We start from the raw sequence: 26,921 nt of genomic DNA, 5'->3' as shown, positions 1-26,921 counted from the left end.
CTACATAAATCCTGAGCAAAGTTCATATATACTTAAATATGTTGTAGTTGGTTTCCTTCAGTATTATTGCCAAACAGATGTCTCTGTTCATTGGGTTTATTCTTTTTTGACAAAATGGGAAATATACAAGTTGTTTTAGTCATTGGATATTATGTACCGTCTACTGCTAATCCGTGTCTATGGTCAGCTTTCAAACACATTCACCTATTGACCCTTTTAACTATTCCTATTAAAAGACCTACGAAATTTGGACTAATACGTTGTTTGATTTTACTATCCTGGCTACTTTGTCATGCTTTCTGGAGAGCTACACATGTTCCTTTCATTAATCCCCTCCCCCCCCCATTCAACCCCACAGAAAACTAACACTTCTCTTTATATTTTTTTTATTTTTATGTCCTTATGTGTTTTTCCTCTGTATGTTCTGGACCTTCACCCTATTCCTTAGCAATATCACCATCATCATCATCATCAACAGCATCAAAATTTCAACCATCTTGCATCATCTGCTGTGAGTATTACGCATATTTTTTTTGAAGAGAAAATTTATAAAATACTAGATAGGAAGATTAACTTGAGAGCAAACGTTTCTCCAAACGACGTACTAACGACTGTGAAGACCTTTTCTGTTGTGCGCGAGTCGCATAACGGACGTTTTCACTTAGTGGAAGACTGACTCTAACCTAGAGAGCCCTTTGCAACCCGCTTTCAATAAAGCTACTCAGTGGGACATGTGTTTCGGAACTTATATTTCTACGTTGTGCAGATCTAAATGGGCTTAAAAGCTAGAGAAATCTTGCGTCAAATTTTTTTCGATGGAGACTCCGGATACGCGAAATCAGACCGAGCTTAGCGTTTGTATTAGACTACATTGCAACTTTTTCTTACTGAAACAATAACGGTAGTTTTATGTAAAATCCATGTTAATTACAAAAATATGCTAAATTAAGTTAAATTTAATAAATCTTAACTTTTCGAATATTGGTTCGCGGACACACGACGACTAGTACTCACAGCGCTTCTGTTTTTGGCATTGAAATTCGTTTGCCTAATAGCTGTTAAAATGAAGCTTTGCAAATACGACACCCTAATATAATTGTCTAACGTTCTACTACTGCACTCATTGATTGCTGGGTTATGATGTATTTGCTCTAACACTTTGTCCCTATGACAGGTTAGTGGATAGCGTATTTGCGTGTCCGTGTTAAGGACACGCAGACTCTAGTGTAGGTTCGAATCCGAATGTACGCAAGATACGTTTCGTGCGGGGAGCAGGCCATTTGATGGAATGCCAAACGGTGACGCCGGAAATAAAGCTACGATCTACATAATAAAGAAAAACGTATTTGTTTATTTGCCATTATGTAATGCTGTAAACCGAAACGAGTCTCGATTGCTACGGAAAAAATTTTGATGCTAACTGGCAATTGTATCTTCTATTATGATATTATATAGACGAAACTGATACTCTAATACTTTTACCAGGAAGTTTATTTGTAACTTAACATAAACCGATCAGGCCTCTAAGACCGAATATCACGTTCTGCACGCAAATCTACCAGCGCTTTACTGCTGATGTCGTTCTTTGAAAATAGATGAAAACGAAGATCCCTAGATCTTCTTAGACATATTGCATATGTTTTTCCCTTGACAATGCGGAACAACAACTGATGAGCACTAATAATCATTGTTATCGTCGATATCGTTGTCGCTGATGATGTCTGATATTTCAGATGTACATAAAATGCATGTTTAATTACGATCCGATTGACGACGAGCTCATCCCATGCACTCAAGCGGGGATTTCGTTTCGTATAGGTCAAATACTACAGGTAAGCTGCCTTATATAAATTATTATTATTATTGAATTAATTATAAGTATCAATATGTTTATATAATATTATACCGCTATTTCGTCACTTGGGAGATATATATATATATAAAGTTACTTAATAAAGAGCAGTTTTTATGAGTTTGGGTAACGGACTTAATAGTTCTTTTGTTTGTTAATATATTTGTTATATATATATATAAAGTTAATATATTTGTTGACTTGTGTGCTGAGCATAGAATCGATTTGATGTATGTGTCTTTTGTTGAAGGGCATCCAAATCCGACGCTGTATAAAACATTTTATAAGAAAACGATATTTAGAAGATAAAACGAAGTAGTCAGTACACGTACCATATGTGTGCGTAAAAAGTCTAAAAAGCGAATAAAGTAATAAAAGTTCTAGCTAGAAAAAAAGCTTAAGAATGGTTCCTCATAATTAATAATTTTAGTTGTACAAAAACCAGAAAAAAGTTTGCACCATTTTTATATCTGAGCGGATAAAACGTATAACGATTTCTATAATCAACGTCGAAATAGCGTTCGTATGAACTATGTTCATCACCGATGGACTGTAGGACTGAGTGAGGCCCAGGTGTCTAACTTGTGAAGTTGTAAGTGTCTGCGACTTTGTCCTTCATCATCTCTTTTTGCTATTATTGGAAATATTAGAAAAAGCACTGTTATCAAATAAAAAGCAACATATTTCATCGACAACACACAAACGTGGGAAGTTTTCGTCGTTTACTCAATTACAAATTCGTATAGCTACAGCATCAAGGCAGATTCCAAAAATTTGCTTGGCAGGAAGTACAGATTCCCTGCTGAACAAACTTTAAAAAGTATAATAAGTTAATTACATTAACTGTCCTCCATTTCGCGCAAGTGCAGATCCAACCAAGGCGGAGGTCAGGCCCGCAGAATATGCCCTAAGCCCTGGCAGAAAAATAATTTGTCTTGGCTATTCGATTATCGGGTTCCTGAAAAACTGAAACTTAGTTTTTCACAGACAAGCGAGTTGCTATAGAATAGAGTTTACATAAAGTACTAATGACGGGTAATTTAGGTGGTTTGTCGTTACCTGGGGATTAATTTGGACACGCTATAGAATGATTTATCTTTAATAATATGCAGGCTATTTTTATATATGGTGGCTAAAGTTTTATTTGTTTCTATTCTTAACAGCACGGATTATTGATAAACACACAAATATTGTTGACTGTACTTCGTGGCATACGTTTGTTTCTGAATAAAGTAAAATTTAATTTTCGCGTTGCGTCAAGACGTTGTGCTGTAACATATTTCTGATTACAGAATGCTTAGATTAAAGATGGTGTGAAGCACTTCATTTTGTTCACTCAAAATGGCCCAAAAGGTGCAAAAAGGCGAACGAGTCTGAAAAACATTCATCATTGAAGTTTACCTGGACGACCGAATTTGCATCAGATTTATTTCAAAATTACTGTTAATTTGTGTGTATAAAAAAAAATAAGAAAAATATTTTTTAAACTATTTCGATCAATTGTTGGCCTGTGAAATATGAAATCTATAGGGAGTTATTGCTGTAGAGGATTAATGACGGATAGACCCGTTACGATGAACAGCTCGTCAAAGTGTGTCCCAATTTAAATCATCATTATAAAAACATACTGTTCAAATAGTACAGGTAATGTCGCGGTGTGCAAACAAGAGAATAAATCACGATTCCATTCTTTATAAGCCTGCATCTAATTTTAAACGTGACTTGAGTGAACCTGTTGATCTGATATGAGTTTTTAGTATAAATGGGGCAAGTAAAGGGGATCGATCGTATTACGAATAGTTTTGATTACACTGACAAATCTTGTTGCAACATGGGGGTACTCAAAACTAAATGCCGTTAAGAGAAAGTTTCAACTTAGCTTATTTTTATGTGAATGCAGCAAGTATATGCTATTGTTGATTACATACAGGTTTCATAATAAGCTTTTTCCATTTTAATCTGCTTTGCTTTGATAGCACAACACCTACATGCGTGCCGTCAGTCTGGGTAATTAGAATTATCTGTATTTGCCTTTTTACTTATACACTATATTTAAGATATAGCACCAGGCACTGAGGGATCGTATTATATATCTGAAACAGTTTACATAATAAATGATGATCACTTTCGACCTATCATTGAGATCGTTTCTTAAGATCCAAGAGCTATTTCGAGTGCGTCCATTTTGTAGAAAATCAGGATTCGATTTCTTAAGATTGATATTGTGGGCTAAAAGAAGAAGAAGAAGAAATCAGAGACTATTCTTGCTGAAAATATTTCCCATAGCATGTCGAAATCGCTGAAGGTTCAAATGGAGTAATTCAATGCGAGGCAACTGCAGGGATTAAGCTAGATGAAGCGCAATTCAGTCATGTCCTACAAGTAGCAGATGAATAGGCGAAGAGCAACTGAAAAGTTTATCGTGACCACTGCCTGCAAAAACGGCGTTTCCGTGAAATGTAAAATATTAGATCTATGGAGTCGCAATCCTTTATGCGACACAAGAAAAGGCGAATATATCGTTCCGCCACTTGTGTCCACTCGCTCTGTCTGGGTACCGTGTGCGCATATGCTCGAGATGTGGTGACGTCAAAAGTCTCTGCGATGCGGCGTCATAGAAAAGAAGAAGTCTAGATATCTGGTTTAAAACTGGTAATACCATTAACGAGATCGCTGCTGAACGTCGGCTAGTTGCACTCCTTTTTTTCTAACTACTGTATGGTAACGGCGATGTTACGGCTGGTTTTCCGTAGAAATTACCTTTTGGTTTACATAAACAAATGGGCTGGACAGATGCTAACTTTGACAACTCCTCCCAAAAAAGGAGGGCACATGAGCTTGCGCAAATACGAAACAAGTCTAACACGGGTGTAAGACGGTCTACAAAAAAAATAATGTAATATAGCGTCAACCGCTTCTAACAGAACACTGTGACCATCCGGTAGCGTGACAGACGAACCAATCGTTTCCTGAACAACGTAACAAATGATGGTTGCTTATAAACACAAACTAGAAACAATAGCATATTGGGCATTTTTAATAGGTAAACGGCAGTGGGGTGTTTGTCACAGTGATGGACTGGAGCAAAATAAAAGTAGGACTGAGATAACGGATTAGATGTATACTATATTCAACAGTAATTAGTTGCATATGAAGCTTCGTCTACGAAATTATATATAGAAAAGAGCTGATCTTCAACGCTGTGTCGCACCGACGAAGTATAAAACTTGTACGGTACATACAAAAAAGATGAGTTTAGAAGCAGGGAGAATAACACGCCACGCCAAGGCGGAGTAGTAAACTTCCGTTATTGATACTCTGAGAAGGTTAAGGTCCAATCACGTTCGTTGAAGTTGGTAAGTATTGGTACCCGTAGGGCTTTCCCCATGAAACCCACTACGCCAGGAAAGTGTCTAGAGAAGTGATAACGTAAATACAATTTAAAGGCAGTATTAGAAATAAATCAAATACTATCGTAAAGGTATATTATGTAATAAGCAGAATACTTAGTTTGATTATCAAATGCACACCTCTGTCTACACGGTACAAGTATATCCCTTCTATAGGATTTAACTATCAGCAGTTTATTGTTGGCTTACTAGCAGCTATCAAACACTTATTCTACAGAGAATCTGCTATGAAATGCAGCTCAGAGAAGCTCGAGTTGTTATCGCTATATTTGTTTATCCAATTTAGAAATTTAGTCGTTGCATATAATACGCTTTGGAGGAACTATCTCTTGCCTCAAATCATGTTTCCCTGTCCAATTCATCATCGGAGCTACTCTATTGATTCATGTGAACCATACTTAAAGTACCAGCGCAAGTTCCTGTGCTATCATCTCCCTTCTACAGGTAATAAATAAAGAGGATGCAAACTGGTGGCAGGTGCGTAAATGTTCACCTGAGGGTCCCTCCGGACTCGTTCCATCGCCCGAACTTCAAGAATGGCGTCTAACACAAACAGCGCTGGAGAATGCCAAGAACGACAAGTACGGTCATCACCGCGACTCGACGAATTGCTCAATCTTTCGAAAACGTAAAAAGGAAAAAGAAAAGCAGCTTGCTGCCAAAGTAAGTATTTCAACATTTGTCGATCTTCTTACTGTATCACGGCTAATTGTTATCACGGCTGAAATTAGCTAAACATAAAAAGCATCTGTCCCATTTGAATGACGCTTGTTATTTTATATTCCCTTCCTTAAAATTGTTTTACTTGCTATAGAAATGTACCTTTAACTTAAAAAACAATAGAAGTGTTTCAGGGCCAAGAGTAGTTCCACAGACGATGCAGCCCTTTATGACAAATAACATATAAATTCGGGTTAGTAATAAAATATCATGTGAAACAAATTAACATAGCATTAATGCTATGTAGGATTACCTAATGGATGTTCTATTAGGATAGATCCGGGTTAATTGGGAAAACTTTATTTACATGAGTCCATTAACCTGCAAAACCTGAGACATCTCTGTTAGTTCTGATGTTTACTGAACGTGCTTTTTGTAAGTGATGCAATGTGATATTCACGATGAAGCTTGAAAGTTACATGGGGAGAGCCAATGGCGATCTTTCAGCTTCTACATTACATCTTCTTGTGCCTTTTTGCTCATGCGCTACATAACAAGAACACTAAAACATAAAATTATTTAATTTATACGACTGGTACGCCGAATCGTGTGTATCGAAATGTGTAGCTTTCGTATATGCCTAATTGCTTCTTTTTGTCAATAGAATCGTTGATTTCTCTTTTGTACATTGTTGCCTACTAAGGAGAATCAAACATTAAGACTAGACACGATTGTTAATACCAGTAATACTCTTCGATATTGTCTTTATTCCCAATTTAGCGCGCTCTTGCGGACGATATGGACTTGTCATGCTATGAAGAAGTGATGAAAGTTCCCGCTTTTCGCCGTAACACCCTTGTGCTACTCGGGGCCCATGGGGTGGGACGGAGACACATTAAGAACACGTTGATTGGAGGCAATCCTGAACGATACGCATATCCAATCCCACGTAAGTAACCCACTTTGCTATCTACACTGGTTAATGATAAATGTTATCGTAAACATGTAGTTTAATTTAGAAATACTATAAAGCGTAATTTCCTCAATAGAGTATCTTGTCTACTATACCTTATTGACTCTAAGTATGTGCTTCCTTATGCTAATTAATCAGTTGTCTTTGACGAGCTCAATCTTATTTGATACAGATACGACGCGACCACAGCGAAGGGGCGAGGAAAACGGGCATCATTATTTTTTTGTGCATCAAGATGAAATGTTAAGAGATATTGCTACCAATCAATACCTCGAATACGGCGGCCACGAAGGTGCCATGTACGGAACAAAACTCGACACGATCCGAAGGTATCTATATTTTATTGACCCAATGCTGGCGCATCAAATGTATAGTGTATGCGCTTTTCTAACCTGGAAATTGCAGGACAAGTGCCTATCCATGTAGACCACTCATGCACAAAAAGCCGTTGAATACAGTCCACTTGCGCGTTTAAATCCGTTCAGTGTCTTAAGTTAAACTTGAGATATGTGCCGATTACTGTAGCTCATGCCATTCGCACTATAGGCCGTGTTGTAATCAGCGGTTTCACTTAAAGCATGTACCAGTTATCTCAGCCGCCTGTCTAACGCTTCTTAAATAGTCCTTCGGACGAAAACTAATGCAACTTACAAGTTTAGATCTAACGAATAAATTAAACAAGTATGGAAAATAGTGCTGTCTGCAACGATACACATAGAACATTGGCAAAAGTAGGATAATTGCTTATCTCTCGAAAAAAAAACACTGGATAGAGCTTGACACAGATTTGTTCTATACAAGTTAAAAGATAAAGAATTAGTATTGAGCAAAAGGTAACTCTCAATAGAGATACAATTTCATAAATTTGGAGATTCGCCGAAGGAGTTTATTATGTAGAAAATATAAACCACCCTAACATGATCGAATTCACAACCGTTTAACACAATTAAGATAGTTTCCATGTTAAAGTGTATCAATATTTTTCAGGATAATCAACAGCGGTAAAATGGCTATACTGGATGTAGAGCCTCAGGCATTGAAGATGCTTCGATGTGCCGAGTTCACGCCGTTTGTCGTCTTTATCGCCGCTCCACCGCTTGGCACGCTTCATGATGTACGTATAAATTGAAGCTGTGTCAATAAAAAAAGAAGGCTCTTAAAACAACAGATATAAATCCCTATAAATTATTATACAGTGCGTTGTATATTAATTTACAAGTTCGCAGCGGAATTTTGCCTAATTATAATTAAAAACAATTTTTCGTCCCCCCAACTTTAATCAACGCTACATTGGCGGTTATTGGCTACAACACTCGCTTATCTTTCGCGCAACTTTTCAACTCTATTTTTTATGCTTGCAATAAGCTGGCCTTATAGCATCTAAATACATAAAATTATTTTTACTGAAGGGCCAGAAAAAGTAGTAATTAGGATGAAAGAGGCCGAGACTATGACTAGGGTAAAACATCCAAATGAAATTCAAACAATTTTTGCAAATTCACGTAAGATATGTGAAGCCGAGCCTTGTCATGTTGCTTTTCTTGTATGCATTGTCTTAAACCATTGGGTCGTTACTAGTATCTTTTTAGCAATTCTAATTATTCTACTTGTGTAAGTAACTTCTTGAAATCATCTCTTTTTAGGTAGGACTACAAAGTAAGTGGGCCTTGCTGGACTTATGAGGTTTCTCTAACAGACCTATGAAACGGCATAGCAACCATACAAGCAGCTATTAACCTTATTTTCCCCAGATCGTTATATTTTCTGGTTATTAATATATGGTAATATTTTTTCTCAAACGCTGAGTTAGCGCGTCAATATTGTTGTCAGTTATAGTTACCATAGAAACACACTCAGAGAGATGCACACAAGCCGCACAGACCAATACGACTCGTTGGAGTAAGGTTATACTGGTTCTTGAGGTGAAAATTGGTCATTCAGCTTTAGCACTCAATTAAAGAGCATTGCTACGCTTTGACCATAATTTTCCCCGAATGACAGTGTTGTAGATTACCCACTTCCTGTAGCATGGGATCATTTTCGAGAAAACAAGGTTACTCTCGTTCGATTTTAGAAAATGTTCGACCCGTATACTCGGTGGTACATACACGGTTCGTCGGTTGACCAGTCATATCGTAGACAGATTTTTGCTCGATATCCACTTTTGGGGACCCTTACAGCTTGATTGAAACGTGTAATTGAGTCAAACATGGCGCAAAACGAATATCGGAAGACAGTTTTACGAATATAGTGAACAATCTTCCCTTATCTAACTTTATCTGTGATGCTAGAATAAAGCCGCTACGAACTTCAAGGGTATTATTATATTATAACTATTGCTACAAGGAGAAAAAGCTGCTTGACCTAACTAACTTATTTAATTTGACCAAATGCTTATGCCATACGATCACTCCTGTGTGTTTTTCTTACGCAGGTGGACGGTAGTTTAGAACGCTTGAATCGCGAATCTACCCAGCTAGCAAACACGTTCGGTCGATGGTTTGACTTAACGATAGTCAACTCAGACATAGGGGACACTATCCATCAACTGAGAGAAGCTGCAGAACTAATACATCTACAGGAGCAATGGGTACCGGTAACATGGGTTTACCGATAACGGTGACATGAAGACTTTTACCAGCAGCAAATTCAACTCTACTACAAGAATAATAATAAGGCATTAACGAGAGAAATTCGCTTACCAAACAACGAACCTATGCTAGGCAATTTCTAGTGCAGCGTTCAGCCTTGCACGTACATAGAGCTAAAATATTTGGTAACTATGTAAAAGCATACTCGCTTGCTTATCAGCTTCAGCCGTGACGCATTACGGGTCTCTTTCTGCTGATCACCCGTCTATTTGATTGATATGATATGACGTAACTGAATTAATAGAATGGATCACTGCCTTCCGAGAGTGACGCTATTGTGAGCAAGAAGACAAACTTTAAAAGCGGAGGAAATCTATCGGTGTATTATCGCATTTTTATGAACGTTGCAACGACAACTTTTTTGAATCAGGCCAAATTGCATAGCTCTATGTACCTCGATCCCGAAGTGTAATAAAACGATTTTAACGAGGGCGTGCGACGTCTGAATCGAACTGGTCCTTTGCAGTTAGATGGGGTTATTAATAGTGCTGATCTCCCAGAAAATCTCTCAGAAAGTCTATGTTTTAGCAAAACAGATACTACAGTAAGATATACATCATAATGTCTTTGCTAACAGTGGATTGCTACTAGTATATCCGTAGGTGGTGTTCTTAATCATTCAAACAGAATGATTAGAGTTCTTTTTTAAGTTCTCTTTTCTCGAGGCTTCTCGAGCCCACATGCTCCGTATAAAAATTATTTACAGATACAACACCCGTTCGTATATACAAATATATATATATATATATATATATATATTGGAAATACCATTAATCAACCGTTCGCAACTGCTTTTGTCTAAGTTACGACAAAGACTAATCTATTGTTTTTAATTATATAGTATTAATAAATACAATGTAGATATGGATGTTAGATAGGGCAAGAGTGTTGCGTATAGTAGTAAGTTGGAAATTAGTTTTATATAATCATTATATGGAATATTTGTTGGCTCCCGCGTCAGTAATGCATTACGCTGTATATCGGCTTCTCGTAAAACTTGTCGCCGAGACGTCAAAGCGTTCTAAATATCGAAAGAAATGAAATCTACTAATGAAATAATGTATAAGCCTTATTGGAATATGTATAAGCTTTTATTGGCACGGTTTAGCTTTCAGGTACCTTTTTTTAGATTGAAAAAAAAAAAAAAAAAAAAGTTATAGTTCGTTCTGTCTAAGAAGATGGAAATTTTTTAATTCAATAATACAGAATGTGTGGTACGACGGATCAGGTTAGCGATGAAGGCCGCTTTATATTAATGGTAGTAATAAACTTGGGATAAGGTTCAAACTTGTGCTGTTGGATATTTAGGCTGGTGGGCCTCGTCGGAAAGTTTCGAGGTATAGTGAAATGAAGTTGTATTGCATCACACAATGAGTCGGACGATAATCAGAAACGAGTTCTTGTCAAGTATTGTAAATCACCCTAAACAAATTAATAGGTTCATGTGGCCTGATTTTAAAAATAGCTAAAAATGGCAGGCTTTAGAAATCGAAGTGAAGAGATAGGATAGGTGCGTATGGTTGATGCGACGCAAAAGTCAAGCTGATAGAACTAGAAAAGAAGCTTTTTAGTTCACGGGCAATTTATTCGGTGACAGTATGTATGTCGTCAAATAAAACTACCTATCTGTATGCCATCGTGACAAAACACATGATGAATTTCCATCACTACATTTAGTGATAGGTTGTATATGAATATTACACGTGACATGAACCATAAATAGGTATACCTAAAGAAGAGCAATTGTTGTACTCTTATCGTTGTTATGATCCGTTTCTGAAACCGGGCAAGTTATTACAGATCGGTCTTTGCCGAACTTATTCCATGTACGCACTAAAAGGAACGAATTGCTTTACGTATATAGACATGAGATGCTCACCTGCTATTATTCGGACCCTGTTTGACGTTTCCGTGTTTAATCTAAATAGCAGGTTGAAATGCCTCAACTGACGACCCTATCCCTTTTCAGTTTCTCTACGAAGCTCGGTCACGAAGGCTTTGATGACTGTTTACGATTCAAAATACGATCTATAGACAGGGGGTCTGTTTCGCTAGCAGTCATATATTTCACTTCGTTTGTTCTTCAGAACCAGAAACCAGATGCCATTACTTATTTTAACTCGTATGCTATCGAATGGAAACGAAAAATACGACAAAGTAGCATCAAATATTATCATAGATGTAACAATAATAATCCTTATTGGTATTATATGGAAAAGAGTCTAAACGCAAGAATGGATCGCTAACGGCTTGTTTGTTGGCTATTGCGCCAATTGACCATTGGCTGTTGCTCTTAGCAACAGATACGGTTGCTATTAACTAGAGCTATAATATCTTGTATATATTATTACTGACTAAAGGAGAAAGTGTGGCAATAATGACTTGACGTTCGTCACTTTAGGGTAATAAGCATAATATAACGAAACAGGACAAAGGCAAATAAATGTCAAGGATACTTCATGTAACAATCACAATGACAGTAATCACTTTAGAATTTTTTAGGAACGATTTTCAAATATAGCGTACGAAAAAAAAAAAAAAATAGAACGTGCTTGAATCATAAAGTTTCATTGTGGGCCTGAAAGCTGAGCGTGAAACATAGTTGAAAAAATAATCTGTATAAATCTACGTATACAGTTAATTATGTAAGGAATTGATGATCTTTGTCATCACACAAAGGACAACAATTACTATGGTAATATTAGGACAAAAGCATAATAGAATCAAAATATACATTTCCAATATGAAAACGTTACACATAGAAATTTATAAATATATCTATACTAGGAGGGAGCAAAAGAGAATGTGAGATTGACTGTGAGAAAGCGGCGAGCGTGAGACGAGAAAAATATGAATACAAAATAATATTAATAATAAAAATAATTACTCTTTCGAAGAAACGAATGTGTAATTATTAATAGCCAAGTACGCTTCCATATATATAACGGCACGTTACGTTCCACGTATTATACGGTACAGTTTGTAACAACCGCTAGTGGAGGATATTAGCGATGATTTTTTCGAGGCTAACCTTCCGAAGTTCGTCCTCGATAACGGGTCGTAAAACGCTTTCCACCTGGAAGAAACAAAGAGGCATGCGACATATATACGGCTTGTACCAAAAAGAATAATTACCGACCCGGAATATACAGATGGGTCCTCGCCACGCTACAGAATCTCTGAGGAAAATTAAATCATTAGTAATCTATAATAACTCGCTAGGTATCAACGCTTTAATTATTTGATACTCGTCGTATACGCAGCGTGTTTGATGGCTTGAGCGCCGGAACGCTGTGCTGTTTCCGACATGACATGACCAATGGAAATTGAAGTAAAATAATAAAACCTATAAACCACTTTATTATTTTAAATAAATAGAAAACCAAGATAAATCTGAGTTTCTTTATAGTCTCTTCGGAGTGCCTTATAATCCAAGCAAGCTGGATAAAGAAATTTGTCCATCTTGCTTGATCAATAAATATACGTTAGAAAGAAATCTTCCATGCTTTTTCACTAGGTAAACAACACCGTGTTTTTGATTGTTGTAATAATAAATTATGGCTTTGTATGTTCCCATCAACGTTTATAATTTTCTCCTGTTTCCAGTAAATGAGTATGCCGTCTCGCCGGAAGGTAGCGTGTTTGGTCTCGGAGAGGATTCTTGATTTGTGTCGAAGACAAGTCAACGAAGACGATTGCTTGTTGAGAGGAAAGGGCGAAAATCTGTCGACGTAAGGTCCGGAGAATATGGAGGGTACGACAGAACTATTAGAGCAGTTTTTGGGATATCTGCCTTGTGACAAAAGACAAAATGACTTGATTTCAATTACAAGTCTGATCTTTTAAATAGCCTGGCTGACTTCACGCAACCGAGCTAACTAAACGTGCCGATCAATTGTCAAATTCGTAAAAAGTAATTCCTAGTAGATCAGATGCCAAATGCAAACCATAACCTCTTTGTATAAAGGTCTGGACTCTAAGCCTTCGCTTTCCTTCTGGAGCTACCCGTTCCGAGCTCCGGTTCATGTTGATCTGCAGACATCATTTTCTATTACCGGTAACAATCCTGTGTGAAAATCAGTTATTGTAACCTCGTGACGCTTGATACCGGCCGGTCTAAGGCTGTGATTCCTTGTTGGATTCAGAAAGTTTATGAAGTACCCAAGCCTTAAATGAATGTATGAGGCACTTAACGACGGTCGTATGACCGCAGCCCGCCTTTTCGACTAATCTCTGAGATGTTTGTCGAGCTTTTTTCTTCAGATGTTGTCAGCTGGCCGCCATTAAGTCAGATGGTTGGCCAAGGCGGGAGACATATTGTAGGTCTCGTATACCGATTTCTAATTTGGCAAACCACTCTTAGAGATAACGTCACTACCGTACGCAAGGTAAATGTCTCGGGTTGCTTGAAAAGCGTTTTGGCCGTGACGAAAGGTGTCGAACATATGTTTTCCTTCCACCTGGAACGTCCACCTTTGAGGAGTTTTTAGTTAAAATTCCACTCACAACACAATATCATTACAGCACGCTGATAGTATAGGAAGAGCTTTATCGAAAATAAAAGATAAATGCAGGTAGGTGGAGAAGAAAAAAGGTTTTTAGAGAAGCGTGGAAACGTTCTCTTCAATGAAATACTTCTAGTACGTTGCAGTGAGCGAGCCTGAACAATTTGAATATTAAGCATGAGAAGCTAAGAGTACTCACTGCCCTGTAGACTAAGCCTTGTTTGCTCCTTCTTCGAATTAATTTTCTTATACTTAGGATAATAGGCGTCCAGCTAGAATAATAAGGCTCGCTTAAATGTCTAAGGTTGAGACCATTATAACTAAAAAGGTCGCGTAGTTTTAATTACCGCAAATAGACTTTCAACGAAGCGATAAAATTACCTTTCTGCGTATTCGATCGCGATTAGAATTAATCGTGAACTGCAAAGCCCTACGGATAGCCCAGTTAAGAGCGCGTGAGGCACCTGTAAACTTATGAACTCTGCAGCGGCCAACGTCGACAACCTAAAAAACGTAAACATAATACTTAATTACAAAATCTGCATTTCGAAACGTTGTCTTTGCTATATTTTTTTAGCATATAACAAAGCGTAGTTTATAGTATTATCTGCCCCAGCTCTTCCTGTTGGGATGCTCCTGGCGCTTCTACACAGTCGAAGTCGTGTATCTTATTACGACCGTCATATTTTATCAAGCGCTACATGTATACAGCTATCAAACAAACGTAATAAACACTGATGAAAATAACAGAGTGTGCCATCTAAATTTGTCTGTTTTCTTCTGAGTTGATTTTAAGACTCTGTCTAAGCAAACATTTCAGCGACATGTTTTTCACGCGCAAAAAGTATCGTTTCCGAGAGCCATGTTTTGTTCAACATAGCCACCACCCGCAAATTAAGACATAAATCTCTCACAAATTCGTTTCAAGTGTTTCCTTTACAAATGTACGAATCTTCTTTTAATAGCATTCCTGTACAACACGCTCGGAACATAGACATTGACTAGAAATTTGCCTTCGCTCACAATAGGGATAGCTTTTGGATCGTGAGCACGTTCTTCATCATTTCTGCGGTTGACTTTCATATAGATGATAATTACCTCCTTGACGAAAAATTGAAGACTAACTGCTGCTTTATTCTTCAGAAAATTGCTAAGACAAACCGTCCTCCAAGGTTTGCCCGAACTTCGATTTAAATATATGCATATGGTTCTGAGTATTGGATGGATTGCAAAAGCGTTTACACATTGGAAGTGACATAGATGTAATAATTTTTTATTTTACAATTATTTTTATTATGTTAATAAATATTGTTAAGGACACTATTTTTAGTTACTATTGGGGTTTGCGGGAACTCAATAGAAATAATAAGTTAAAATAATTGTATACTCTATGCGTCTATAGCGACTCTGTCTAGAGATGCAGTAGTTCCCTTTACCTCTCAATGAAACATACACTTACTTCGAATAACAGTAGTTGAGAGGTGTGTTCGGCAAGCCTAATGTGAAGCGTCGCAGACAACTTTTCCAATGAACCATCGAATCTACCTTCGAACTTTAATTGTGAGACAAGTGTATATTGGTACCTAGAAACGATAAAAAGAGAACGTATTATATGACGAATTAGGTGGGGCTTACGTTCACAGCGAACCCGTAGCTTCTGGCATGTAAGTTTCGAAAAGTTAAATTGTATAGTATGTATTTAATGTATACTATACATTACAACTAAGACAACTTACTGGAAGGACACGCTAAGGTTTGTTACGGCAAGTTCAGCGAGCAGAATTCCTTCATTGGCTAAAAGGGAAACATTGCCTTGGCGGTGAAGTGATAGGAGACCGCCAATACGAACCTGAATATAAAAAAAAAAAAAGCTTATCGAACTCTTTCACGCGATAGAATCGTTGAACAGTTGGAATTTCGCTCACATTTGTATCGAAACCTATGTCTGTGGTCGTTTATCCACAACCTCCACTTTTTGACTATGCGCGTTTCTTAGGCAGAATATTCGGAGGAGTATAGTGAATATTTTCGATTTATTTGTGTTTTTTTGACAGCCTAATACACATGCTTACAGTCTAATAGACTGTAAGCAATATGATTCGCTAATATGGTTTCTTCACACATCTGGGTACTATGAGGAGTGTTTGTAAGTTGCATTCGTTCGGATGTGATGTACGTTTGATGGGTTTACCTAGAAATGATATAAGAATGGATTTATTGAAGGCTGCTAACAACCACGAGCGGCTGAATAGTCTGTTTCAAGCGAAACTACCTTTTCAACTGATTACGTAAATAATCGTACGAGCTATATAGTGAAAATTCCTGTGCGGTAGATTTCGCGCGTATTAAGCATCTTTTGAGCTATGCATTATCTGTCTTATTGAGTATTCAGCAACATACAATGGGCGAGAAAGATTTTCCCATTGCCAAAGCCGTCTGTCATTGTTGATAGATAGAGGAATATAGTTCAAAAGGCAATTCTTTGCATTTGCTAAGACCTTCTGGAGATCGATATCGAAAGATCGAATCCTCCGAAAAACCCTTTTCAGGCCAGTGAGTCTCAATACCGAATGGGGTAGATGGGTATTGACAATATGAACGAGTGAGGACAAATGATCCATGTTTCTAAGATTCTATAACGAAACTGTGTAATCTCACACAGTTCCCTTGTCTCCCAAAATGCATTAGACATTAATACTCACGAAACTAAGATACCATTCATATCTCCTCCGATTTGCCTGAGCTCAAGCAACTATGGTAGCTTCCCTAACTATTCACTCTTCGGGCCTACTACGTTGGGGCTTCAAGATTAACAAAAATTATTGAATGTGTTGCAACGCGTATCGCCATCTTTTTCCACACCTGTATTTGTGTTAAAATATTACACAATCAGAGAAATTATACTGGAAATGTTATCAATAGTTTTAGTTGTACAATATATTTTCACCGCATTGGTATATTCTTAGTTGACAAATGCAAAAAAAAGTTTTAAACATGTATGATACATTTTCAATAATATCTTTTATCATTACATAAATTTTCGAGTTACTATTGAGAAGTCAAAATGTTAAACGGGTTTTTGCCACCCAATTAAAACGATGCCTTGCCACTGAAGACAATTATGTCTAACTTAATATTTCAATTTACACCCTAACAGCCGTTTTGTAACATGAAAACATATAAACCTACCCCAGCTGTTGGCAACCGGATAGCTTTGATACAAGTTACTGAGGTAGATGACTCTATTCTCGTGGAATAATTCGAACTGTGAAACTGTTTCTAGTTAAAGGTCCATTGCCTCCTAGGTGGAGCGGAAACGGCTACGTGAAGTGAATGTGTCAAGTGAGCTCATAGGAATACTGAAAACGACAAGCATTCGAAGCTCGCGGCCCGTTTGAATTGGCCCTGTTAGAACAAAATTCCTTGCCTCCTAAATGGATCCTTTTGAGCATTGTATAGTCCTGATGACGTTACATCGGTTTGTTTTTTCGCACCTCGCGACAAATTACCACACTTGTGCCTATGCCAATTAGAGTCGTTTGTGCATTAGGATCTTAATATAGTGTTATTGCTGTGGGACAATAAAGGGATATTAGGGATCTGCGAGTCGGACATCTCAAACGTCTGCTGGGCTATCGCGGCCTGGATTCGCGCGGCGTTAGGGTAAATACTATCAAATCGGCGGTTAAGATGCAGAATCTTTGATTGCGAAGCTAAAAAACCATACGACATCTCATCAATGTGAGTAAAATATAAAATTATACAGAAAAAATTAAAGCCCCTTACCTACAGAATGACCATGTATAGTTAAGTCCACTTCGCAGGTTTCAATATAATAATAATAATAATACATAAATAATTGAGACTATTAAGTGATCACAGTAATGAGGAAAAATTGAAAAATTCACATTGCCATTACCTGCAAGTAGCATAATACAAGGACTACAAAAAAAATTCTTCAGGTACGAAAACCAGATATTGAGCTTAAAAAAAGAATCTCGATTACGTCTTGGTGCACTTTCTGCATCAGCTCAATTGTTAAGATAGAAAGTAAAAAAAGGGTAAGCATATTTCATACAGCTGAGTACTCACGTCATGGATATGTCCGTTTTGGAAGCGGATTGGTTCTTTATCGAGTCGAAGCGGATCAAGAACCTTCCGCAGGTGGGGACTTTCACGGATTTCGCGTAGGGTTGCATCTAAATACTCGTTCAGCACTAACAATTGTCGCTCTGGCTGCATTTGTTTTACTGGGTTGGATTTCTGTTAAATGGAAGTAACGATTATTGTTACTAGCTTGTTTGGGAATTCTGGAAATGTATTGAAATTTGCGTTTCTTCATCAACAATGCTAGGTAAAAGTTGTGTTAAATTACTACTCCAGTAATTGAATATCACCAATTGACCGGCCGTGCTTGATAAAGTATAAACCAAAGTCAATCTTGATTAATAAATAAAAAAAATTTTTAAGCAACATAATTTTCAGTTAGTTCAAGAAGGTAGCATGGTGAAATGTAGCATGTCACGTAATCAGTAATAATGATCACGTCACACTGAAAGGGACAGGATGAAAAGAAGAACCGTGAGATACCGATGATAAATCGGCAAAGTCGTAGTGTCGCAATTGTTTTTACTTACTAGACTGATCCACCAACTGTACTCCTGATAGGTCACATCTAATTATATTACACGCGGCTTAACAGTTATCTCTTTAAAGTTGTTTTACTCTATATATCCCTTCCATTATCCCATTATTATGCCTAGCGCTTCGCTTAAATTATCACACAGATTTTTTCCAAAATTAACAAATTTCGTTCTCTTCATACTCAAACTAGCGTAAATTATGCAGCTTCACGCCATTACATTCAATTGTGCACACTAGGTTTTTCTTGGGACCTCGTAAGGCCATTTGTAGTGATCAGTTAAGCTACTGCGACCCATATTCTTATGATATTAACCAACAATATTGTCGTAGTGACTCCGTCATCGTAGTATTGTTGTCCAACTATCCTACTTATTTTGTCGTAATTAGCCCACACTTTCGCCCCCAATTAGATCCTTCGATCTCCATTAATCTGTGAGCACTGTACATGTATACTGCTACCTGAAGAAGTAACGTCTTGACCTCGAACACTCTAATATAAGCCTTGAAAAACAAATTTCACTGCGCCCCTACGAAGTCCATCTTCGGCTTCGCTTGCTACGCTAAGGTATCCTTGGGGTCTTACGTGGCCCAAATCTGACCTGGGTATGCGTCAGGTAGGACTTATTGGGTTATCATCATGTTAAGTAGTCCCGCTCTTCCATTGAAATATTTTTATAATCGATATAGCTTATTATCCTTGTTTCGATCGTTCATTACAGTCCATCTGTCTCATAATCTCCATGTCGGCTTACTAAACAAACTTTTCTTTTAATTTCAAAAATGGCAAAATCCTAGTTCGTGTTAGAAGCTCACAAGGCTGAGCAACCAAAATAACCATTTTATAAGTTTTCAATTATCGCCTAACACGTCGCCCATAAAGACCAAACTTTTTTCAATTAGGATTAGAGAATGCTCTAGCGCGCACGTCTTGAAGAAACTCAGATAAAAATTAAAGGGGCGTGCTCTTTGGACAGAGAGATTTGCCCGCCTTATCGTTAAATATTGAACTCTACGTAATTGTTGCAAGTATAGATTGAATGATTGGATCAATCAATCAATTAAAATTACAATGGCGCAATAGTACGCTCTGCTCAAACGTACGACGCTCCGTACAAGAGGCGTCTTCACGAAAAATGTCGAGGCAGACAAATGCAATCGGTAATATCGCTTGCACAGCGAGTATATAGTGACAACGACAAACCGAGCACCTGTCGGTTGAGATAACATTAACAGTAATCTATTAATCAGCAGCCTAGTAAATAAACAATTGATATCAAACTGTTAATGTGTCTACTAGAGATAATCATTGACATATGCACTCGTGCAAGGAATGACGCGGATTAGTGTAGTATAACAGGGCCTATTTGTTCAAAGGCTTGGGGTTTTGTAGATCGAAATGAAAATGCAGCTATTGAAAATGTCGGCACAGGAATCGAGGTCTATGTTACTTAAACTAGGGGCAACATGTCTGATTGTGCTCATCACAATGTATTGTGTTTTGTCTAAAGTGAACAATTCTCATCCATCTTGAAAATCTATAAGGTGTAAATGGCGCACTACTCGTAGCTCAAGCATAAATGAAACGAGATGTGATCGGTATGAAATGATCCAAGTTGAACTATTGCCCGAGTTGTGGTAGGATCAAATGGGAGTAAGTGTAAGTTTGCCTACACGCTATAGGCTAAGATTAAATAAATAGCAGTGTATCTAAACGTTCACGCGTGTATATGCAAAAGTAGATTGGCGTATAAATTTGCCTCATTTTTACATTGTTTAGTTAGTGTTGACTTAGCTATCTAACCAGCTGAGTATTACGCACCCGTGATAAGCTGCAGGACGTGTGAACTGGCCTTGCTTCGAAAATGGGCGTGGACATACTTCATTTCTGAGTGAAGGGAAAATTCGAAGGGCTCCGGAAGTTACACAGGTGGAACAACTGAATAACAATTTTTTCTACATGGGGTTTGAATAACTTACAGTATACTAATTGACTATTTCGAGTGTTACGTTCGGTATTGCTTTCTTGTAGCACGTTGGACAACTTAGAAATTCAACCAGAATTTCACTTAAAGGACAACACATATTTATCTATATTTTTCGTTAAAAGCTAGAGGAAATTGGAACACGCTTATGATTGGCACGACATGAGTGAACGCCATACCTCTTCCCAGCCGAGTTGCGTGCGGGATCCATCACCGATTTCAAGTGCAGGCATTTGTGAATCTGGAAAACGTTCTACTCTCGATGGTTGATAGGCACTCTGCTGATTCTGCTGTCTGTCTGTGGAAAGAAAAAGACAAGTTATATAGGTTCTTTCCAGTGTACACGTTTTCTTTGCCATCGACACATAGCAATTATTCCTCGAATATGTGTGTAGCTTATCGCGTGACGTGTTATGTTTTTTCTGTAGGGAGACGATCAATTTCTCCCTACGCGCCTCTGACAAATGCTAAAGGATGGTTTAACCGACACTGACTCGTTTGGAAAGGGCCATTTGCCAAGCTAATTACATATAGTAAATATCTTATTCTTATTCCTTTTATAATATATATTATGGAAAATGTACTGAGTCTCCATTGCAGTGCGTTACTAGCTTGGTTAGTTTGTTGATAATTTCAGTGTTACACATTTATTTGTAGCTATCAGCCCAAAAGCTCCGTTGTATGACTCCGATAAGCGTCCTAATGGCAATGCTCTGCTATATCACGTTGAGTAGGCCAATTTTAGTAAAACCATCAGTTGGAACGGTTCTAATCTTGGTTACATTGAGTAGATTGCGGAAGAACCTCTAGGCTAAACTGAATATTTATATTGATCGATGGGCTTACAGACTCTATGTCAATAGTAAAAATCATTGTTATCATATAAGCAAATATTTAGAAATCATCCTTGCTTTTCTCGATTTATACGAAAAAAGCGCAGCTCGACAGTTCGACGCGTATTGCAAGTATGATTTTAAACTTAAAGTTTGACTTATTTCAAAGCATTGAATTTGATTATTGTTAAAAGTACAGATAAGTTGATTCTTTTGATTTTTCTAGTATTGTATGATCGGCTCTCGTGGACACTAGTTCAATATCGTTTTCCACAGCAAACCAGCTTTACCATGCAGGAAATGTTACATAAACATTCTCGAGCTACCTGTCTCGTGTCTGGTATAGGTAAGTAAGGTAACCTTTTATGGTTTTAAACAATAGTTTTTTTTTATTTGAACAACAAATTTGCATTTAATCAAAGAAAACATTTGAACAATTCGAGAACGTCATTCTTCTATCTTAAAGCCAGAAGCCATGAAAGCACCCGTGTTGACAGCTGACTAATCTGCTGATTTGAGGTCAGGTTTGATTCTCCCAAGACGCAACAACAATGCAATACGAAGGTTGCATCTGTAAAATGGCAGCGTCGCCAAACAAAATTTTCCTTCTATAAGTGAACTGAATCTGTACTGATAATCAACAACCGGGTGCACCAATATTTCAAGAAGTTGCTCAAATACAACTCATTGCATGAGCGCTTTTTGTATATACGACAAGTATATACGACAGCTGAGAGCGGTAGAAGAATGCTAAAAACACAGGCACACGGACGCCCGAGCCTAAAGGACGACGCATGGTTTGGTAATATGAACTTTCTAGCCTGGCAAATTTTTTGCGACTTCGCAATTAAATGGTATAAAATACATCTATACATGAAACATATATTTATTCATACTTATTTTATGTTTAAACTGTTTATTTTTTAATATCATCTAGACAGTTCAATGAACACGAAAGTTGCGACAAGCAGACTCACCTCCCTGTACTGTATTATATTGAGTGTGTGATAGGGAGAAAAGAAGCAAAGAGGTCACGATCTGCCCTAAGGCAGACATTGTAGCTGATGATGTTTGAGGGGGTACACTTTCGTTGTCAGACTAAAGCCATTTCAGAGCTTTTCGTCTAACAACTTCCATGAACGCGTACACCTAAAACGTCACAACGAAAACTTTAGGTAGAAAATAGCTACGTATTGATCGAATTTTCCCCTTCGATATGATGTGAAATGTTGGGATTAGTTGCAAGTTTATACAAACGAAATTACAATGAACAAGGTGCATGTGTCGGCTTTTAAGATGTACAGTTGCCTAGAAGAACGCTAGCCGTACATTTATAGCGATAACATAGGCTAGCACTTAAAACAATGGTAGTGAACAAACGTTATAAGGGGTCGTCTGTAACAGCTAAACGAATACAGTAACAGACAGACTGATGACGTTATTGAACTCGAAGAGGCTGGAATGCTCCTTGATATTGTACAACAAGGGGGAAAATAAATATAACCCGCTATGGTAATTCCCATGATTAGTAAAGCCTCAGGGCAGGAACTGCTAAAGAAGTATGCTAACTACCAGAATAATGAAAAAAACAACACCATTACAAGGATGGGAACCTTGTAAATTGAAGACATGTGATAACAGAGGGGATTCGGTAGAGCATATTGTGTTGGCATGGAAGCTTTGGCTACAGCCATAGAACTGTTGTATGCGCTAGACGCGACTGAAATAATATTTTCGAGAAAAAATTAAGAGTCAAAACGAAAACCAGCGACCAGGCAAGCAGGAAAGACATACAAATCGTTACGTAATGGCATTTATTACATATAATAATAATACCTAAATTAATGTTGAGTTCTGTGTTCAGTACTGCCCTTAAGCATTGCTTCAGACGGCCGACTGTTACTATGAAACGAAATGTACCTACGCCCAGTTTCGAACCTAGATTACTGTTTAAGCTTAATAGGCAAACATGTTATTAACGCACTATTAATAAAAAATAATACCTGTTGAATGCGTGTGCTTGAGCTGCGCCCGATGTAGAAGAGATTTCTAAAGAAAAGTGGAAAATAAAGAAAAATGAAGGTTATTTATTGTTCTTGTTTGTACTTTAAGCCGATTCTAGGATAGGTGTGCGAAATCATTGCTTCGAAGGCATCTAATTAGGTTTTTGTTGCACCTAATTGCTAGTAACGATATCAACAACTCCTGCACCAATGACCCTCTTTCGCTTGTCCCTTCCAAATATTTTTCGTCATCTTTTGCCAGCACCAGAGTTTAAACTAACGGTAATCAACATACTTATTATTCATAGCGGCTACAGGAATGCACCAAAAATACTGCGTGTTAGCTACTAAAGATGCTGTAAAGCTAATTACCCTATGTATTAAAACGTGAATATCCTGTAAGAATTTTCGAAACCTTTTCTATGTTTAGAAGATTATCATGCACGAAACGAGCGTTTGCGAGCAGTACAGCAACTCTCTCGCAATGGTACGGATCTAAGGGGGAAATTCACTTTTGTAGTGACAATAGAAAACCTTATGTTATTTTATTTGTACGCATGCTTGGAAATAAACCACGTACCGAGAGAGATTCAGAATACATCTGACGAGGGCTATTGAGGCGTGGAAAATGTGTAGATAACAATGACTGATATATAAGCAGAACGGGTCATAAATGCCAGCCTCATGTACCAAAATACTTGTGCTTTGTACTCTGAGGCACTAAAAAACGGCATTTATAGTTTTTTTCAAAAAAATACTGTTTTTACAGTCTTTTCTAGGTAAACGGAGTGGCTTGCTACATATTTAACCTAGAGTTGAACGTCAAGTGACCCGGAAGGAAGGTTATTATTTAATGAAAAAGGTGGCATAGGTGATGTCTTTGCTTTAAAAACTGCACTAACACAATACATAGAATGTCTCATTTCTATCCCGAAAATAGAATGCCATGGATTTTCTTGCACATAACCAGGTATTGACTTGCTTGTGGTGTATCTCACGGAATTGGTTTCACTATAAAGACAAAGTTCCTTTGCACGGTTGACTCGACGCAATCAGCGAGACTATCATAATGGCCATTTGTATTCATTCCGAAATCGTGTGGTGTCTTAGCTCTCTTCACGGGCGAGTATTTAATCTGCGTAACGACAGGCAGCGAAAGTGAGAAGATAGCCAGCAGCTATCAGTGTGGCTCTTGAGTATCTTGTTATCATCGCTTGAACTCTGGTGGAGGTTGTATGAAACAGGACTAACTATAAGTAATATATTTTATTTAGTGTGGTAACAAGGGTCAGTTGTTCAAAGGAAAGGACTACAACTCACTTGCCCTGCATCGTAATGTCTGTCCGATACGCCTGTGCCTGGTTTCGGAGCCGGGCACGATAACTCACAGCTCTAGAAAATGTATCCATCCAAAGCACAATCTATTGCTATTCAAGCAACACATGTAATGAGATCTATAATATTCTAGAGCACATGGTGTAGCAAGAGATTGCGAGTTGAACAAGCTGCTTTTGTGAACGGTAAGAGATTAGCGCTTAATAAGCTTTTCACTGACACACTTTCAGGTAGTAAGGGTTTAGAACGATAATGCGGATACATAGTTCCGGAACTTTTTATATAGGTTGCCTAGATCTGTTAAAATGTGATCTGACACAACCTCGGTAAAACTTAGAGAATACCTCATTTATCGATTTCGTAGTATGTTATAATGGCTGAACGAAGAATTCCACCAGAACATATTCTCGTTTATAAAAGTGCACTTGGAACATCAACAGATGTGACTGGGGGGAAAATGTCATACCGATAACTGACCACATTTCGAGGTTTACTAAAGAATCAAATTTACTCTTCTCGTTTACTAGCGAAATACTTTTGCTAGAAAGACAGGCAAGAAGCGGAAACGCATGCTCTACCAGTGCCGAAACACTTGACAGACGATACGCCCGTGGCACAGCAAAGATGCAGACTTAAACACTGTAAAAATAACGCTTAAAGTCAGCGCTAGCAACGGCGGAGTTACAAATGTAAATGGCCGGACACGGTTCACTCACAAAAAGACTAACATAGATAATACGTGTGTGCAGTGATCCAAAATAGATCCATCAACTCAATAACAATGTAGAGGGACACGCTGAATCTTGCGCAGTCGAAAGTGAACGCTTTGCTTATCCTTTACATTACGACTTACAAGTACGAACATCATGTAAATACAGATAGACGAGCTATAAAGTGAAGACTTGTTTCCTGACCAAAAGAACAAATTTGAGAGCATCGAACCAAGCACGCCGATTAGGATTTAGAAATCAAATGTTCCAGAAGTATTTTGGTCAACCTAAATATAATTAAAAAAACAGATACGTTAGCAATTAGAGCTCAAAGAAAGCTAGCAGGTTTCAATATATTCATATAGCCTTTCGAAGGCAAAACTAGATTAAGGCCGATAAAGGAAACGATGAAATCTGTTTATTAAATAGCACCGCATATAACCGCAAACCAGTTTGCAGAGGAGTTCTGTGAAAGATGCCGTTTGCCATCATATCAAACGCGAATAATAAGGCATCACTGACTCGTCTCTGACATTCGAGGTATTAAATAAGTCTAGAGTAAGTACTACCTCTGTGATATTCATGTAAGACACTGCTAATGTAAAAAAGACAATATTTTTCGACAATCGGTCTTTCGGTGGAAAGCAGGTCACTCAGACTTGATGTCCCAAAGGGATAATGGACCTTGCTCGGAATTAGACAGCGAAACGGCATTGAAACACAGAGAGATTTGTTAGACTTTAAGCGACGGTTCGGTTTTTGATTATAGCTTTCGTTCTTTGGCTGGCGGCAATTTCACGGCGGTTTCTGGCCGGAGAAAAACAGAGTCTAAAAGTTTTACTTGAAAAAGCTTTTACAATATCTCAGGTATTCAGATGTATGTCGAATGAAAAAGCAAATCGATGGGCAAAAACCGTTACAAAAAGTGGCCCGTGATGTTTGTATATTATTGCCAAATCTTCTCAAAAAGTATTTCGTTCCATTAAGGGTGTGCTCAAAAAAGACTGTAACACAAAGTCAGAGATGCTAAGTACTAAGTAAGAAATGGTCAGTGTTAATTAGCTACCAAAGACAAGACTTCATAAAATCGGTAGCTTACTTAGTATATCGATTTGAAGATGTCCATTTGTACGTAACTAGATTATCAAGCAAAAATGAACCACACATAGGGGACGGAAATGATGGCTTACTTTAGTCACTATCTTTTGCTCTCCTGTTTGTGCTAGTATGAAAACATGGGAATAAACAATTATCTCCTATGAACAATAGCATCCGCCAGGTTTTTAGTTGGCTTTTAGTTAGGTTTTAGTAGGTTGGGTTTAGATGTACGGAATGATATGCCTCTAGAGAACTGCACGGTACA

The 26,921-nt window shown here is 37.7% G+C and overlaps 2 protein-coding genes across 13 annotated transcripts in view; one reads left to right on the top strand and one right to left on the bottom strand.

The window, feature by feature from the left end:
- The window catches only part of CASK (peripheral plasma membrane protein CASK), a 318,301-nt gene extending 306,281 nt beyond the window's left edge, over positions 1-12,020 (top strand). For 3 of the 4 annotated variants that reach the window (XM_022845516.2, XM_086971260.1, XM_086971261.1), the window contains exons 18-24: positions 449-511; positions 1,734-1,832; positions 5,707-5,925; positions 6,703-6,871; positions 7,068-7,224; positions 7,883-8,009; positions 9,330-12,020. In XM_022845516.2, coding sequence (XP_022701251.1) covers positions 449-511; positions 1,734-1,832; positions 5,707-5,925; positions 6,703-6,871; positions 7,068-7,224; positions 7,883-8,009; positions 9,330-9,512 — 1,017 coding nt within the window. In that variant the 3' untranslated portion in view covers positions 9,513-12,020. The remainder of the gene's footprint in view (positions 1-448; positions 512-1,733; positions 1,833-5,706; positions 5,926-6,702; positions 6,872-7,067; positions 7,225-7,882; positions 8,010-9,329) is intronic. The other variant, XM_086971259.1, reaches the window with a different exon arrangement.
- Positions 7,746-24,721, bottom strand: LOC111267327 (uncharacterized). Of its 9 annotated transcripts, none has more exons than XM_022845527.2 (10): positions 24,094-24,721; positions 23,514-23,559; positions 22,488-22,659; positions 20,857-20,975; positions 18,144-18,314; positions 15,788-15,900; positions 15,511-15,634; positions 14,433-14,555; positions 12,578-12,622; positions 7,746-8,026 (listed from the first exon to the last, which is right to left on the bottom strand). In XM_022845527.2, the coding sequence occupies exons 3-10, from the start codon at positions 22,564-22,566 to the stop codon at positions 8,003-8,005; spliced, it is 798 nt and encodes a 265-aa protein (XP_022701262.1). In that variant the 5' UTR covers positions 22,567-22,659; positions 23,514-23,559; positions 24,094-24,721; the 3' UTR covers positions 7,746-8,002. The 9 variants fall into 9 exon arrangements, with proteins under 9 accessions (XP_022701262.1, XP_022701258.1, XP_022701253.1 ...); XM_022845523.2 differs by lacking the exon at positions 7,746-8,026 and adding an exon at positions 23,929-24,024 and having other exon boundaries at positions 12,436-12,622; positions 24,416-24,715; XM_022845518.2 differs by lacking the exon at positions 7,746-8,026 and having other exon boundaries at positions 12,436-12,622; positions 24,094-24,715.
- Positions 24,722-26,921: the final 2,200 nt, after the last annotated feature.

Source organism: Varroa jacobsoni, unplaced genomic scaffold (assembly GCF_002532875.2).
Source record: "Varroa jacobsoni isolate VJ856 unplaced genomic scaffold, vjacob_1.0 scaffold_1170, whole genome shotgun sequence".
NCBI classification, from domain to species: domain Eukaryota; kingdom Metazoa; phylum Arthropoda; class Arachnida; order Mesostigmata; family Varroidae; genus Varroa; species Varroa jacobsoni.
This window is presented reverse-complemented; position numbering and strand designations above follow the sequence as displayed.

Bases quoted from the DNA above. Each gene is read 5' to 3' on its own strand.
- LOC111267327 (XM_022845518.2), bottom strand. From the start codon at position 22,566: ATGTCTGCCTTAGGGCAGATCGTGACCTCTTTGCTTCTTTTCTCCCTA. The intron at 18,315-20,856 runs GTATGGCGTTCA...TCCATTTAACAG, and splicing joins CGCAACTCGGCTGGGAAGAG to AAATCCAACCCAGTAAAACA. The intron at 14,556-15,510 runs GTAAGTGTATGT...TACGTTTTTTAG, and splicing joins CTCAACTACTGTTATTCGAA to GTTGTCGACGTTGGCCGCTG.